The sequence below is a fragment of the Sinocyclocheilus rhinocerous genome, unplaced genomic scaffold (genome assembly GCF_001515625.1).
Source record: "Sinocyclocheilus rhinocerous isolate Xijiao unplaced genomic scaffold, SAMN03320098_v1.1 scaffold153, whole genome shotgun sequence".
Taxonomy (NCBI): Eukaryota; Metazoa; Chordata; class Actinopteri; order Cypriniformes; family Cyprinidae; genus Sinocyclocheilus; species Sinocyclocheilus rhinocerous.
In genome coordinates, this window is record NW_015660878.1 from 3,228,096 (window position 1) to 3,246,675 (window position 18,580).

Below are 18,580 nucleotides of genomic sequence, written 5' to 3' on the forward strand. Positions count from 1 at the left end.
TGTTGTGGCCCTACGCTGCAGATGAAGAACGAGAGGGTGGTTGAGTGCCGAAAGGCAGATGTGAGAAGAAAGAAGAACAAACTGAGCCCACACAGTGTGGAGAAACACACACACACACTTACAGCAATTCCACAGATATGTTTTTTTACTGTGAATTTTAGCATCTAAATACAATCTCAAGCTCTGCCAGACACTGTAAAGCACTGTTTTCCATAGGTTTGTGATGTTTACCGCATACTTACTTCCTTGGAAAACCAGGAACGCTAGAGTATTTTGGACAGAATGACTTAAGCAGAGTATAAAACAAGCAAGGCGACTTCTGGCAAGGCCTGCAGGTAAATAGATGTATTGGACCTGTTCGAGTAACACGACAACCACACCCAAAGAATTTATGTCCCGTTTCAAACACTCTCGCTGCTTTCCAAGTGTTTGGACAACTATAGGTCACACGAACAGCCATCCAGGTCTTTTCATGCTCCCTTTTGTTATACTCATCTTCTCCCAACCCCCATCTCAGTCTTTGTCTACTGAATCGAAATACCCTCTAATTCAGAGCGCTACCAAGCAACTCATGAAAACAGAAGCTAGGGGATTGTGCAGTCAATCCACTCACTTTATTACTATAATTTTTTTTTTAAATGGAGTCAGCATTTTGTACATTGTGTCACAGTACCCACAATACTTTGTGTTTGATCTTTTGCTCTTGCTAGAGACAATGATCCTTCCCTTCCCAAACACAAAAGAAAGATTTTATCGATATAGACAACCTTACTTTATGTAATTTTCAAGCTTTATGTTAGAAGAACGTTATTTGGAAAAAGTAGGCTTGGAGAAAGCCAAGCATTAGCATTCCCATTTATTTTAATGCTAGCTACTCAGCTAGCGCAACATCCATGAAAGTAGTGTTAAACTTTTCTCAACATCCCTCTGTTTAAACTGAGGGATTTCACATGATCCATAAATGTCATGTATTCAGTAACTCCATACCTGCAGGAAAATTATGCTAATTAGCTAATTAGCACGACAAGGACACACTGTACTAGCAGCTATTCTGAGCTATTATGTAAAAATGCAGCAGGCAGGGAAAAATATCCAAAACAAAGTCTATTGCATACTTTTAAGAGCCAACTGAGGAAAAAGATCACTGCTAAAACATCTTCTGTACTATAATGAATTATTAGCAATATGCTAAACAAGAGAATAGGCTTGCTTTTGGTAATGATGGTGTAGTTACAGCACCTATATAAGCAGGGGCTAACTGTTAACTAGCTAAATTTTGACCCCTTGGGCTAAAGGCCTGTTCACACCAAGAAAGATAACTATTAGCCTTATTAACCATTAGAATGAGAACTATTATATTAGCATCCACACCAATACACAAGTTGCAGTTATGTCATCTGCCACTTTAAATGCTCATGCTATTTAAAGTTGGGTGGATTCTTTCTGACTGGCTGTTAATGTTTTTAATAAGTAACGGTGGGCATTTATAATTAACTTTAAGCAGGTTAATGTCTAATATTTTTACAAGCTAGAATCATGCTCTACTGAAGTCCATACAAACTTCCTTTCTTTGTCCTAACGCAGGAAAAAAACTGAAAAGCAGGTCAGTGACATCAGGGCTCTGTTACTAACTAATGTCTGGCATATTTTGTCTAAAATGGTGGAACTGGAATGGCATATATCAGCATACTCAGGTCTGTTATACAAAACTATCCCAGTGCTGTTATCATAAATATCTTCCAAAAAGAACAAAGAATTACCTAATGAAATGCGATTATGAGCATGTTTTGATAAAGAATAAGACCAAGTCCACGGGAAAACATTGCCAAGATAGGAAATCTTTTATTACAGAGAAAAAAACTTTTCTTCTAAAATATAGAAATCTGTACAACTTCCGCACAATCAATTTACATGAACTGTACAAATTTACAGCAGTTCATCACAACATACCCAAGAATGAGGAAAAAATGAACACGAGATGTACAGACGAGAAAAATCACAAGATACAGACAGCTTTATCTTGGGTTGCTCAGAATTTTTTCTTTTTCTGTTTTTTGTTAAAAAAAAAAAAAGAAAAGAAAGAAAAGATAAGAGGGAAAAAAAAAACAAGGAAAGTCTATCAGCACAGAGCATGGAAACTGATATATTTTTTACCAAAACAACTTTGGTCCTCTCCAACACTCCTAACACAAATGGCTTCACTTATGAAAGAGGAATTCATGTTAAAATATGAAATACAAAAAGGAACACATCTACACACAGCAAAATATCAATTATTGGCACTTCCCATATGTATGGTTACGTACTTACTCTACCATATGTTGTACAATAACAATACATTCTACAAATATGGAACCACCTCAGATGCGAAAGTGGCAATAACATGAATCACTTCTGAAATGAACGACAAAAATTCCCAACCGAATCATTCCCTTCTGTTTTTCACATTTTAACCTGCACATCCATAAGGGTTTCAATGAATGTCTGTGGCCTGAGCTTGGCAATACATTCCAATCGAGACGTGTCGGTCTCAAAGTCACATAACTTCAATGTTTAACCTATTAGTGCATTTCATGTGCTCTTGCCTCCAAATAGACTTGAGTTTAGACTCACGACCATACTTAAAACTTGTGTGCAAATGCTTACCGAACTGAAACGGAGAGTGGAAATGGTTTGCTGATGTTATTTCGGTGGAGGAGGGGGGGTAAAGTAGTTTAAAAGCTGCAGATCTAAAAAGCACTCGATTTGTCTGTTTTAATTTGGTTACGATCACCAGAATGAGGTTAAAAAGCTTTACTATTAAAACCATCATGCGAAGGGGGCCACCTGTCAGAGTTCAAAGCATTCAGAAGGGTGGGATGGCGAACGGCATCCAAATATCGAGGTTCGACCTGTACTTAAAATGTCAAATTGATTTAAAAACGGCTTTCCGCCTCTTAAAAATGGACCAAAACAACATAGAAAGGGACAGCAGTGCATCGACAACCCGGCGTTACCCATGGTCCTCTAGGTTCAAAAGTATTAGCACACATAGGACTGGCCATCAGCACCTTGTCTCGGCAGTTTAGCGGCTAAGCCAAGACCAGTCCTTTGCACGCAAAGCCTGCAACCTGCTTATTTCCGCCCATTCGCGCCAATGTAAACAGAATCGGCCAGAACCAGGAGCACACCGCATGTCTCTTCCCGTCCCGACTCGGCCCTGTACGTAAGGCTCAGTAGGTTTTGGAGTGCGCTCGGTTTGTGTGCTGGCATAAAAACTCTCCTCAGGGCTGCGAGAAGGGGGCTGGAGAAGATTGTAGCTGCCCTGATCTGAGGGTCCTACCCCCTCCTTCGCCAGGCCAAGGGAGGGAGGTGATATGTTTTGACAGCGCACTCCTAGTTAAGACTGAGACCGGTGACGACTGGCTGGAAAGCGCGTCGGGAGACCCTCTGTAACAAGCGAGCATCACTGGCCCTGCGATTCTACGATAAGATGGGAAACATTGGTCCGATTTTTGATTGCCGGTCTGTTGTCTCTTGCCACATACTGGCCTTAGATGGAGAACTAATCTCTAACAGCCTCAATCAGTCATTCGAAAGAATAAAAACGGCTAGAGAGAACGACCCAGGATTGAAGCGCCTGTTAGAAATATTGCAACCAGAGAAAGCGAATTACGACACCTGAATGAGGAGGTACGCGATGGAATGCAGCTGGGTCGATTCGAAACGTCATCCCACACAGTCTAAAATGTCAAAGTGCATTCAACGTCCTTTCTAAACCAGGCAGAAAGTAAAGACCACATCTGTTCCAAGTCAACAAATACAAAAACAAACTTTGCTACATCTTTCATTTTGGTATGGCGAGGGGCTTAAATAAATCAAATGTTTTGTTGCGTTGAGTTTTTTTTTTTCTCTCTTTTTTGTTAGAAATTACATTCATCCAGGAGGGAGCCCCTAGAAAAAGCTACAAGCATGAGAACCTTTGCATCACAGTGCCACTGACGGCTAGCGTGGGTAACAGTATGACACAGGTATTCCACCACAGCAGAGCCAGTTCAAGTCGACCTGAAGCCCAAAAGAAGGCCCGGGTGCGTACCAGACATCGAGAAAAGAGACAAAAGTACCGCTTTGTGGTCCAAAAAAGTAACGGTTTTAGCTAAAAATAGGCTCATAGCGGCTACTCGGGTCTGGTGCGGCTGCCGGTGGGTCTGGGCTTCAGCTCGACAGTGAACAGTGAAATGATAAAACAGGATTTGAGAGTAATTCCTTAACATTTTAGAGGGAGTTTATGCGATAACAGAAACCGTGAAAGCGAAAGTGCAAAGTCAACATCGGCAGACGATGGTGGAAAAAGCCGCCCCAGGAGTGAGCTGGGGGACCGGGCGATGTTTCAGGTCTTCATTAGCTGCCCCAGGGTCAAGCCTCTGGTAGATCCAACACAATAACAGAACAGACAACCAAACGAGTGAAAATTAAACCTACGAGGTTTCCATCACCTGGACAATAGGACACATCCTGTTTTTTTTTTTCTCCTTCTCCTTTCTCTCTTTTTTATTTTATAAAAATGACTTCCGTGACCCATTTAGCTGGACACAGTCATCATGTAGGGTTTAGTGGGGCTGGTGCGGCCCAAAACCAGTAGTTCCTCCTTGCAGCTGATGTGACTGTCCACCATCGGGGATACCTGGGCGACAGAGGAGGCGGGGTTGCTGTTTCCAGTGGTGACGCTGGGGTTCCCGTTGGTGCTGGGAAGGGACTCGTAGAGCACGCAGATCGAGCCGTCCTCTCCGATGCGGTAGGACACTTCGAATGGGTCGACCCACAATGTGAGCTCACTGGGAAGCAGCAGGTAGAGTTGCTGGATGCTCAGGCCGATGCGCTGGCCGGCCTGTCCAACCAGAGGGTCCATCTTGTGGTTGATGCGTATGCAGCGATACCCAGAACCTTTGTTGGGACGGTCTGGGAACCAGTGGTGCTTGTATTGCTCTGTAAGAGAGAGATGGAGGAGGAGGTTTTGTGATCTGGCATATATAAAGTATTAAATAAAAAGCATTGGTAAACAAAACAAAACAAAAAATTAACAGACATTACATATTACATATAATATTAAACTCATTTATTTGATTGAAATGTTGATTTTTCTGTGAAACTTGCACTTTTTTTTTATCAACTCAGTTACGGATGCATAGATATTAAAATTCTGGATAAGTCATGGCCAGTATTACAATTCTGTGTTAGTTTCTATGTTAATTCTATGCTCTTTTTTCTAAAAACAATCATCGAACAATTAAATCAAAATCATTCATTTTAAATTATAACTTTTAATTTTAATGTACATTAAAGGCATTCATTTTAAGATATGTAAAAAAAAAATGCTATTGAAGAACACTATCACCATTTATATTCTTTATAAAATATATATATTTTTAACTTAGTTGGGAATGCACAGATATTAAAACTCTGATTGATAAGTTTGTACAAATTTTTGTGTTATAGCCAAAAAGTTAGTTTGTCTCAAAAAATGTCAAATAAAATCAGTTGTTTTATAATGTAAATTATAATGCACATAAAATATTAATTTTGAGATGTTTAATGTTTATGTTATCTTAAACTATAAAATTGGGCATACTAAATTATTAGTGAAATTAAAGAACACTTTAATTACTTAATTACTAATTAATTACTTTAATTAATTAATAAAAAATACTACTCAATGTAAAATTAGGTGTAAATGAACATGCATATTTAAATTTCCATTATCAGCTGACAATATTCAGGTATTACTACTAAAAATGGCAGACAGCTCATATGTTCGATAAACAAATATTACAATTTATGTAACTGTTAATTATATTCATCCTTAACTACACTAAGACAATGGTTAGGGTTAGTTGGTTGTTTTTTAGCTTAAGTTCTAGAATGTTCATTTATAGTTTTAAAACCCAGCATTTTATATAAAAATTACTACAGTAAGTTTCAGAATCCAATATAAACTGTTTTATTTTGTTGTGTTATTCTGACAATAAAGGAAACATGGATGCAATTCAAGTAAGGACTTACTAAAAACATAACTGCACACACATACCCTAACCATAATAAATCAATCACGGTTTTAAAAAAGAAAACAAAAATTATGATAATTCGGCCTTGTATTGCAGCAAAAGTAACCGTAAAAAGGGAGCGAGGATGTTTTTCACAGTATGAAATGATCGTTGGTAGAACACAGATAAACAACCATTAACCAACTGTGTCAGAAGCCTACGTGACGGAGAGAGAGAGAACCATTTGATTGCACAATCCCCTTTTGGCCCGAGAGTCACAAAGTCTTCAAACACAAGGAGAGCAAAAGGGTGAAGTCCTGGCAGAGCAGCTGGAGAGAGAGGGACCATCCTCTTAAAGACAAAGCGTCCCTTTCAGACAACCTGATCTGATTAAATATTACAGCTCCAAATGGATCAGCTTTGCTTTTTGCTAGTAAATGTTTGTGTCCACGTATTACCAGCTAATTCATTCGCTAAACATCAAATCACGACTTTTAAAAGTGCCAAGTTACACCCTACACAAAGAACTCGTTTTCCAAAAAAGAAAATGACTTCTCACAATTGCGTTTTCTTTCCCTTCTGGCTCTGTGTATTGGGTGACAGGTGGAGAACAGAAGCCGGAGGGATGGGTCTCAAGCCTCTTTGTGCGGCTCTGAAATAGGCCAGGCCCCCGCAGGCCACCTGTAGCCCTGGGTTAGATAATGCCGCCTGTGTGCTGTCTGTGACGTGACGTCCCATTCTCCTGAAAGCCTAGTATACAATGATCAATGCAGATCAACCCACCCAAACCGCAACAATGCTCGTACTACGCATGTATAACGAAGTGAAAATGTTGCTTGTCAACGTCCAAATAACATTGTGGTGGCTGTATTAGGAAGTGTTATTTGTGAAACGAGGCCTGCTGTGAGATTGAGAATTAGGACAAAGCCGTGATGAACGTGTATTTAGTGATGTGATTAGAGAACAGGAAGCAGAGACAGATTTTCAGATCGATCTTACACAACACCTGTGTTTTCAATCTGGCAATCCGCTCTCAAACGCACATTTTAACTGTGTGGAGAAGGAACTAACCCACTTTTTCTACCCAATGGGGAATGTGAGGAGTCTTTGTTCCTTTGTGTGGACATATGTTGGGTTGAAAACGCCGGGAAGGAAAGAGAAAAACTAAACAAGTCCACTGCAACAGTAATACGTGATGTGAAACTAGCAGCCACACAGCCTCCCTTCCTCCACCGACGGCCATTTTGTCTGACTGGGGCCTCAACTACATTTGTTTACAAACAGCATTTAGTGACCGCCTGTTCTCAACAAAAATAAAACAAGGATGTAATAATACTGTTTTCTGACTATTTAGAGTTTCTCATCTGACTTCAAACACTTGTATTTGTGTATAACGTAAATTGACTTGTTGTATTACTATTATATTATTATTGTTATTCAACTGCTTAACCACATATTTTTATTCTAATTTATTGTTTTCTGAATCTTAACAAAGGGTCTAACAAAATGCTGGTCCATTCGAAAAAATTGGGTGGTTGGAACAAAACAAGATAAGGTCAACAACATTAAAAGATCACGTTATTTATATGGCTAACTATTGACATTAATAATGATTAAAGGACTCTGTTTTTGAGCCTTTTTTCTTTCATATGATCAAATATTTGGTTAGGGAAACTAGCATAAAATGTAAAAGCCTGTAATGTAATTAAAATTATTGTTAAGTAAAATTTGCATTTGAATGCAAAACAGCTGAAATGTTATTCTATTGTCTATTCAAATTGTTGCGGTCATTTTTAGTATGCTGTGTGCTTACACGTTTATTATAATAAAACACAAGCACAGTGTGCATCATATGCACTACTACCAGTATGCAAAAGAGACATCAACCCCACATCTGATATCTTCAGACTTGCTGTGCATTATGTAATTTACTGCCCACAACATATGGCACGCAATTTTAACATTTATTCCTTAAAACTAACTAGTATCTAAATATAAAGTTCTGTTTGTGTCAATGTTTTCAGCTGTTTATGTTCGTGCCCAACGCGTCCGCGCGCTTCCGCCTATGTGGTGGCCAAGCACATAAATTCAGGGTCTAACAAAATGCTGGTCCATTCGAAAAAATTGGGTGGTTGGAACAAAACAAGATAAGGTCAACAACATTAAAAGATCACGTTATTTATATGGCTAACTATTGACATTAATAATGATTAAAGGACTCTGTTTTTGAGCCTTTTTTCTTTCATATGATCAAATATTTGGTTAGGGAAACTAGCATAAAATGTAAAAGCCTGTAATGTAATTAAAATTATTGTTAAGTAAAATTTGCATTTGAATGCAAAACAGCTGAAATGTTATTCTATTGTCTATTCAAATTGTTGCGGTCATTTTTAGTATGCTGTGTGCTTACACGTTTATTATAATAAAACACAAGCAAGCACAGTGTCATATGCACTACTACCAGTATGCAAAAGAGACATCAACCCCACATCTGATATCTTCAGACTTGCTGTGCATTATGTAATTTACTGCCTACAACATATGGCACGCAATTTTAACATTTATTCCTTAAAACTAACTAGTATCTAAATATAAAGTTCTGTTTTTGTCAATGTTTTCAGCTGTTTATGTTCGTGCCCAACGCGTCCGCGCGCTTCCGCCTATGTGGTGGCCAAGCACATAAATTAGCTCATAAACAAAGAGATCGATGTTTTTCCACAATTCTCACAAACAAACGAGACACCTACATAGAAAGTAGATATAATAACATTCACATTCGTCTGTAAATACTGATACTTACCTGCCAGGATGTCCTGTAGAGTCTGGCTGAATGTCTGGAGCTGTCTGTCGTTCACATGTCCTTTAATCCGCAGGAATCTCGACAGAAACCCGACGGCGGCGTTTATCTCTGGCTTCATCGTTCCTCGGGCACAGAGGGTATGCATTGAGAGGCTCCGTGCGCTGTATGGCCAATGCGCTTTTGTTTCCGTTTGCAAAATGATCCTTGTTTTTCGCGTGTTTTATTTCTCTGATGCCTATGCTGAGCATTTATTTGTCGAGGCAGGGAAAATTCGGAGAGTACTACGTGTTCCAGGACGGTACAGTGCTGTGACTTGGTTTGTTTTGTCCGAAAAAGCACATAGAGATAGGCTCCACCCTCCTCCCCTGTCACTGTCCTCCAGCAGAGTAGACCGTAACGAAAGCGAGCGGGGCTTATGTAATGCCCCCGCGCTAACAGCAGCAACAGCAACAACAACGAGCCAATCACGACGCTGGCACGAGGTGACGTATGCGCGGAGGAGTGGGCTCATTGCGTCACAACTCTAGAAATAAACAGAGCATGTGAAAAAAGGGCTGGATGATGGCTTTTAACCCTTTCCTCTGAACCACAACATTGCAGACACTTCTCATGTACACCATCGATATGTATACGTATAATAACGACTCACGCTGTCATTTAAGAGATGTACTTCTGCATTCAGTAGTATTCACTGCTGTGATATTTGGAATTTCCCACTCTCTTCAAGGGGAAGACCCTGTTAGTGTACTATAGTGTCTTTATAAACTCACACATGTACATCCCACACAACCACACGTTTTCTGTACAGTAGGTGTATTTTAAGGAAGTCTGTTAGATAAGATAAAAAAGAAAGAAAGAAAGGCCCACTTGAGAGGCAAAAACAAGCTTTGATAGTTTTTACTGTCTAATATAATAAACACACATTGTTGGATGTTTTTTTTTTTTTGTGCACTATATTTGCATAAAATGACTCTGGCTTTAGAACACTGCTGGCAAAGACAGAAAATAACCCCCAAAAAAGGTTGTCAAAACAATTTGTATTAGCTTCAAAAAGAGCAAAAAGAAAATTACGGTCTGTATACTGTAATTAGGTTGTAGACCCGTACATTTCCACGGTTTGTTTTCGTCCCTGAGAGAAACCTTGGCATTAGCAGAACAGCAGGTTAGGATGTTTGTATGTGGCTATGTATTTACTTACCAGTGGGAATAAACCGCTGAAAGGTGTTTCTAAAGGACTACAAGGAACACTCTGACCTAATTATGTTGCTTTTTCTGTTGTGGCCAAAGGCAAATCACCTCTGAACTACCATGTGCTGACTCAAGGCTCAACCTGACCTGCCCTGCACACCTATCGTTCAATTACACTGACATCTTGGTTGGTCCAAGAGCAGATGTCAGTATTTAGCAAATAACTATTCTGACATTGTTGGGTCTCAGGCCTGGTCATCTTTGCAAATCTCTTTGACGCCACTGTTTAGTTGGCAGTATTAAGAAAGCACATTTTATAGAGGCCACTTCATTTTTTTTAAAAGGCACTTAATTTTTAAAAATGTAAAACAAAAAAAAAGTAGCATTAGGCTAGTCTCGCGTTGCCAGACCTTCAGACTGACGGCTGAAGGTCTGGAATCCATGGCAGCTTTCATTGGCCAAGGCCCGCCCATGAGGCCGTTTGACCGACATGTCAAACAACCAATCACAGTTCGTTTCGTTCAGCGTCACGTTTCGGGGCGTGGAAATTTCGCCACAATAGCAGACCGGTGTGTAAAACTCTTGGATGTATTTTAAAGATTCTATGCCGCAAACTTTAAATATTTCACATACTTTTGAAAATCCAGCGTTTAGTTGATCCTGATAAGCGCTCGTCGTCACAGTTGTAAACACAACGGCTTTCTTCTTTCGTGAGGGGGTTTGGCGTCACGGCATCTTTGTTTCCAGGCGGAACGTTAAAGAACGCAGCACACAAGTCCCCCGGAAATCCTGTATAATCTAACTAATCCGATGACGACTTCGAAACTCCTGAAGTGTTTCCACTTTTGTGTGCCATATGCATCAGACGTTCAGCCAGCGGTCCGTGGGCGTGACGTCTGAGGCTGAGACTAGCATTAGGCTACCATTTAGACTGGCTCAAATGAACCAACAAAATATGGAAGCCTGACTAACTCACAAAAATAGTTACTAGTTATAGCGTGAAATAAACATGAATGAACATCAGAAGGTATCTTGTTTCAACCGCGAAAAGATGTCAATACACCATTTTTCAAGTTCAGGTCCACCGACGTTAATCTACTCTCCTGTCTTGTTTGTTTGTCAGACAAAAATGGTGTTATGATTGGTCAGATCGCCTGTCAATCAAACTCTCTGCAAAGGGTCAATTGTGAGTTTTTTTCATCTCACATTTCTAACTTTTTTCTCACAATTCTGACTTGCAAAACGTAACCTCAGTATTGTGAAATATGAACTGTCAATTCTAAGGGAAAAAGTCAGAATTGCGAGATGTTAACTCACAATTGCGAATTATAAACTGTCAGTTCTGAGAAGAAAAGTCAGAATTGTGAGGTATAAACTCGCAGTTGTGAGGGAAAAAAAGTCGCAATTACCTTTTTTATTTTTTATAAGAAAACAGAATTACGAGATGTAAACTCTGAATTTAGACAATAAAGTCAAAATTCCAAGATATAAGCTCTGTATTCTTAGATGTAAACACAAAATTGCGAGAGAAAAAATTTCTAAATTTCTGTCATACAATTTTGTGTTCAGAATTGCGAGAAACAAAGCCTTAATTGTGAGATAAAAAAGTTGCAATTATTATTATTTATATATATATATATATATATATATATATATATATATACACATTTAGACAGTGCAAAATATGCAAAATAGCAAAGTTCAGCCTAGTGCATAAATTCATTACAATGTAAAGATAGATTTAGTTCTTTAGTTGTTTTTTTTCTGTGGTTGTTCTAGATATGTGTTAAGGTTGAGCCCTGTTCAATTTTTTATGAGTGCTGATATTCCCACACTAACCTTCACTATCAATCCGGAACCCAAATTCATCATACTGCAGTTCTGCTTCCATATTGGGGTCTTTCTGCAACAGTCAGAACAACATCTCTGAGAAATGAACCACTTCCCATATATACTTTTATTCCATGACAGAAACAGGCTTCCATAACTTCCATAGGCTATATTTGAATCACAATATATTAAACTAAATCCATGAAACAGTTAATAATTAATATAGTCGACTGAATCGAAGCCTCAGGTAAACATGGCAGCCAAGCAGAACATAGCAGGCCTAGTTGCCATTCACCACCAGCACTGGAAAAATCCAGCGAGACAGAAAATAATACAAATTTTAGTGGCGGTGATGAATCACAACATCACTATATCTGTCCTCTCTCCACCCACAAGTCCAGGGACTCAAAGGGAGAGGATTTCATGCGTTTTGCAGGACTGAGATCAACTTTCCCTGTTTCTTTTAGGTAGGATTTTGACAGTGGGGGTACTGACTCTAAACGTTAACACTGAAACCAGAACAGTGCTATACTTAGTCCTCCATAGCCCATAGTGCATCAAAAGTAACACTGATACCCCATATTATCAATTACTGACCCATTACCGGAATACAGATTCCACACAGACAAGAATAATGACTGTGAAAGAGAACAGAAGGAAAGCAAACATGTTGAGTTTAAGCTCCTTTCCCACTTTTCTCAAGGTGAATGAGATGGACTATGTAAGACAACACCAATAAAAAGACATGCTGTGGGTTCGCTTGACTGAGACAATGTTTTATTACCCTGTTATTTCTCCATCCCTCACTCTTGACCTCTCTTTAGAGAATATTGCCTTCATCTGTTAGAACTGACGCAATCTTTCCCCTTGACGCAGCTGATAGAGTGAGTAAACATGAGAGAGGGATATCAGAGAGGTGAAGACTGAGAATAGAAGGGTAGAAGAACAGAAATATACTTACAAGGACATAGATAGAACTCTCAGTTATCTAAACTAAACTATCAGTTGTCTCAGAGTGTTGACACAAGTCAACTTGTAATTTCTAATAATATACTTTTATTTAATAATTACATTTATTTATGTCTGTAATATTTTTAATGTTTTTAAGAAGTCTTTTGTGCTCATGAAGGCAGCATTTATTTGGTAAAAATACAGAAAAAAAACTGTAAAATTGTGAAATATTATTGCAATTAAAATAATGGTTTTCTATTTGAATATACTTTAAAATGTATTAAATATATTTAAAATGCTGTTCTTTTTCACTTTTTTCAGCAGTAAATCCTGAAAAAAGTATCACAGGCTCTAAGAAATATATTAAACATTCAGCATTGCCAGACCAGAATATTAAAATCGAAAACCATTATTTTAAATTATAATAATTTTCACAAATTGTTTTTTCTTTTTGATCAAATAAATGCAGCATTGATGAGCATAAAAGACTTCTTACTGATCCCAAACTTTTGAACACCAGTGTAATATAGCAGATTATATATATATATTTATATATATATTTTTTCATAAATGTAATAACATTACATTGTGGCAACATTCTACCATAACGGAATGACATTTTAAATTAACCACACTGTATCCCACACCCATCACACAGACACATTTTACACACATTACATATACCGTGAATGATTTTCACTGGACTGAGTATGAGTGTGGTGTTTGGGTTGTGTCTCTGACTCACAGTCCTGGTTCAAACTAGAAACAGACTTGAAATAAAAATACCAGTATTAGTTTGCACACTTACTTGATACTGTTGTTTTCGATCCACACTTATTTACAAAACATTTTATTTAGAGGCTCCTTCTGTTGTTATATCAGATAGTGACATTAATAGATCATTGTATTTAAATCTCTCAGGTAAGAAAGTGTTTGTTAAAACTGAAAAAAAAAAAAAAAAACTACAGCTAACTCAAAAGTTCAATGCAGTTCTACCAGTATTTCAGATTATGCAGAGTAAGTCATAAAAAGGAAAGCCAATAAAAGATTTTCAGCATGGCTTATGAATAAACTGCTGATGGAAAAAAGGGAAAATGTCCTTCAGGTATATAACTATGGGTCCAAATGAAACCTCCAAACCCCTCAATGACTCATCTCCCTCTCTTTCCTCCAGTTCTAATCCAGGAAGTATGGGAGTGCTCTTTCTAACGGTTGGAAGTGAAAACCCCCAACTGTGTGGTTTGGCCATGGCTTCCACACGCAGGACATTCCACTGGAAACTCAACCCCTTTTCGGCTCAAAGACCTTCACACGCTTCCCATTCATTTCCACAGGCTCTGAAAACACGTTTTTGAAACACTAACGAACAGGAAGAGACATTCGGGAAGAATTTTTTTTCGTAATTTTTCAAACTATTGGCCCTAGATAACCTCTGAACTGAGTTTAAGCAACCTTACCTTGGCTCTATTAATAGGGGTGCTAATCTGTGCTCCCCACACTCCGTATCTGTCCATATCTCCCCTAGTCGCCAGGCTGGTATGACTTTATTTTTAGAGGCGAGAGAGGAATCCATTCCAGAATATCCTCATAAGCCCCCGGCTCCATCAGATACTCAGGAAAAAGATACTGTGTAACTTTGCTGAGACACATATTCTGGGCTTAGCATCCTTAACTACTTCATTTTTACTATTTGTTTGTTTTTGTATTTTTTAGCCTTTAGATAAAGAAATCCTTTAAATGTTGTATTTGGCCCTGCCATATTAATACTAAAATTTTACTGTTACTAAAAATATTACTAAATTTGACTGAATTGGCATCCAGTTTTTACAAAAATAATACTCACCAAAAATATGTATGTATGTATGTGTATGTGTGTGTATGTATGTGTATATATATATATATTTAATATTAATGTTATTAAATTTTTAATTAATATAAAAATATATATATTTCATATATTATATATATTGTGTGTGTGTGTGTATATATACACATACTGTCAGGATCATGGACCTGTTTTGTTATGTTTTGCCCCTGTTTCTGTTCCTGTGTTCCCTTATTTGGTCATGTTCCTGTCCTTGTTTAGTTAATTAGTCATTCTGTGCACCTGTGTTTGGTAATTGTCCTGTGTTTATAAGTTCTTGTCTGTGCATTTCTCCTCGGTCGGGTGTACTTGTTGGATGTTGTCTGTTTCCCGTGTTCCTGTTGTGGATTATCCCCTGTGATTCTTGGATTACAGACTTTTGCTTGTACTCCACGTTTCTCTCTCGCTCCTCCCACAGCAAATCGTGACAGAAGAGCCGACCAAAAACAGTAACCTCCGTTTGTCTACCCTCTGTTTTGTTTTCCAGTTTTCTCTCAGTGTTTTTGTTTCCGTGGTGTGCCCTAATGGATCCCCTCTTTCGCCCCAAATTCCTCCTCCTCCTGCTGGAGCAGGGGGAGCGCTCGCTCGGGGACCATACCAGACTGTTTCTGGCTCTCGCCGAATTTACCAGCTACCCGGACGACGCGCTCTGCGCGTTTTATGACGCCAGCCTGAACACCGCGTGCAGAGCGCCGTTGTCCGAAGATGGTCCTCGAGCGGAATTCGCCGCCTTCGTGAAGTGGACTCTGGCGAGAAATGGATCTCCGTCCCCCGCCTGTTCCCAGGAGAATCTCGCCAGTTCCACTCCCGACCCAGAGCCCAGCGCACCATCTCCCCGCTGTGTGGAGCTAAAGCCCGAGCCCACCGATGACAGAGAACCAATTCCCACCGCGATCAGCGAGCCAGCGCAAAGCCGAGTGACTGAGCAAAGGATCGCCCCGGACATAGAGCTGTATCCGTCAGACCAGGTGCGAGAGCCGTTGATAATGCCCGTCACGAGGGAGAAAGCCGCGGACGGTGTGAGCGTGGAGACGAGCTCCGCCCCCTGCACCGCGGCTGAGGGTGAGCTGAGTATGGGGCGGTGAAAGTGCCAAAGCGAAGAGGAGAGGGCTCCAGTCCCCGAGTCCACCAGTGCCCGCTCCTCGAAAGCGCCCCCAAGTGTCCGCTCCTCCAGAGCGCCATCCTGTTCCCGTGTTCAGCCTAGAGGGGGCTTCCGATCCAGAGTTAAGCCCTGAATGCCCGGAGACTCACAAATGCCCGGTGGGCCGTCATTATGGCTGTGGCCTGGGTCCAGCTTGGCTCCTCCTGCGCCAAGCCCCTCCTGTTTCTGCCCTGGCTCCTCCCTCCATCGTCACCTCCCTGGTCTCTGTCTGCCGGCCCCCTCCCGCCTTGTTTAGTTAATTAGTCATTCTGTGCACCTGTGTTTGGTAATTGTACTGTGTTTATAAGTTCTTGTCTGTGCATTTCTCCTCGGTCGGGTCTACTTGTTGGATGTTGTGTGTTTCCTGTGGTTCCTATTGTGGATTATCCCGTGATTCCTGGATTAAAGACTTTTGCTTGTACTCCACGTTTCTCTCTCGTTCCTCCCACAGCGAATCGTGACACATACATATTTGTTAATTTATATAAGGTATAGTATATAGTATAGTAGTATTACAGTTTTTTTTTTTATTTGTTCTACTAATTTTCTTTTAACAGTACGTTTTATTTCAAATTATTTAATTATATAAATGTCTATACATATCAAAAAATTATAACACTATTATATATATTTATAACATTTAACATTTATATATTATATATACTGTGTTTGTAGATAGATAGATAGATAGGTAGATAGATATAGAAGGTATAGTATTTGTCTGTTGATTAAATAAAAAGAAACCTATTTGTTAACAAACGTTTTTGCTGACAAGATCAACACTCTCCTCAACAGATTCATCAGAGTTAACATTTTCTTTAACAAAAATCTACCACCTACACCAGGCCTGAGCATCTGTAAGTGCATTCAAATGAAAATATGAAAATATAATTTGTGCAAAGCCCATAGACAGGGTGGCAGAGGGATTGAGGAACATCACAGCAGCATTCTGGCCTGTACTTAAGCGGTTTTGCCTTAAATGAGGCGTAGCAAATCAGGGCTGATCCAGCTCTCTGAAGTCATGGAACACAGTCTGGCTGTGGGAGGAATGTTACGGGTTTAGACTTGAACCGCTTCAGCTGTTTCGTACATATGCTGTAGGTGTTATTTTAATCTCCGCTGTAATCACGAAATATCACACACCCCAATATCATATCAGAAAGGATACAACCTTGTCCAGCCTGCCCGGTGTGCGTGTGTCCATGTCCTTGCGGTTTTGCCAAGTACTATGTGTTTCTTCGTGAGTGTGTGTGTGTGTGTGAGGACACGTTCAAGACCCCATATGGATGTCTTCCAGGTTTTCGTCTCAGCTGAAGCACACATTCACCACCCTGTGAGTCACATCCGGTAGCAGGTCTGTGTTTGTGTGTGTTTTAACATGAGCCTAAACACACTGTAAACTCTCTCCCGTCACTGAATTCATAAAGAGAGTTCTGTACTACAGTAATTCTTCTGTCAACGCTAATTTGTGTGTAAAGGAAGAAAAATATCTAAATATGAACTCAAACATTTAAATACTTTGAATTTTATATAATTGCGTGTGAGTTAGAGTTTAATTGAGTGCGAGTTAGAGTTATGAAAGAACCTCTGACTATTAAAATTTTCCTCTAGAATGCAAAGGCAAGAGAGGACTGATTTTTCAACCAACCAACTAAACAAATATATAAAATCATACTTAAATAAGTGTCCAGAGCTATGAAAGAACAATTTTCATGTCATCCCAGGATGAAATGAAATGAAATATTTCATTATTATTATTATTATTATTATTAATAATAATATTTCTTAAATAAAATATAAAATAATACTCAAAATACAAGATGAAGTATTATTATACTCAAATGTCCAGAGATATGAAACAGATATGAAAAATGTCAAATTTCATACATACATACATACATACATATTATATATACATACAGTAGTCAGCATTTGAAGTGGATCAAAACATCAAAAGTTGTCCTAAAACCTAAAAGTGTTCTTGTCTTAGGACAACTTTGATGAACTTTTTTTATCCACTTCAAATGCTGTTTGACTACTGACTAGACTACTGTACATATATATATATATATATATGACCCTGGACGACAAAACTAGTCATAAGGGTCAATTTTCAAAAATCATCTGAAAGCTGAATAAATAAGCTTTCCAGTGATGTATGGTTTGTTAGGATAGGACAATATTTGGCCGAGATACAAATATTTGAAAATCTGGAATCTGAGGGTGCAAAAAAAATCTAAATATTGAGAAAATCGCCTTTAATGTTTCTACACCTTGATTGGAGTCCACCTGTGGTAAATCTAGTTGATTGGACATGATTTGGAAAGGTATATAAAATAAAAGGCCTCATAGCTGACAATGCATATCAGAGTGAAAACCAAGCCATGAGGTCAAAGGAACTGCCTGCAGAGCTCAGAGACAGGATTGTATCGAGGCACAGATCTGGGGAAGGCTACAAAAAAAATTCTGCTGCACTGAAGGTTCCCAAGAGCACAGTGGCTTCCATAATTCTCAAATTAAAGAAGTTTGGCACAACCAGGACTCTTTCAAGAGCTGGTCACCCAGCCAAACTGAGCAATTGATGGAGAAGGGCCTTGTCTAGACTGGTGACCAAGAACATGATGGTCACTCTAGTTGAGCTCCATGATCATATATGCAGATGAGAGAACCATACAGAAGGACAAACATCATTGCAACACTCCACTGATCTGGGCTTTATGGCGGTGTGGCCAAACTCAATCCTCTCCTCAGTGAAGGCACATGAGAACACACTTGGAATTTGCAAA

General features: G+C 39.2%; 1 protein-coding gene across 1 annotated transcript; it reads right to left on the bottom strand.

The window, feature by feature from the left end:
- Positions 1-1,822: 1,822 nt before the first annotated feature.
- Positions 1,823-9,227, bottom strand: LOC107725570 (protein BTG1-like). The gene is made up of 2 exons (XM_016534863.1): positions 8,821-9,227; positions 1,823-4,965 (listed from the first exon to the last, which is right to left on the bottom strand). Exons 1-2 carry the CDS (start codon positions 8,963-8,965, stop codon positions 4,562-4,564), a joined length of 549 nt encoding a protein of 182 aa, XP_016390349.1. The 5' UTR covers positions 8,966-9,227; the 3' UTR covers positions 1,823-4,561.
- Positions 9,228-18,580: the final 9,353 nt, after the last annotated feature.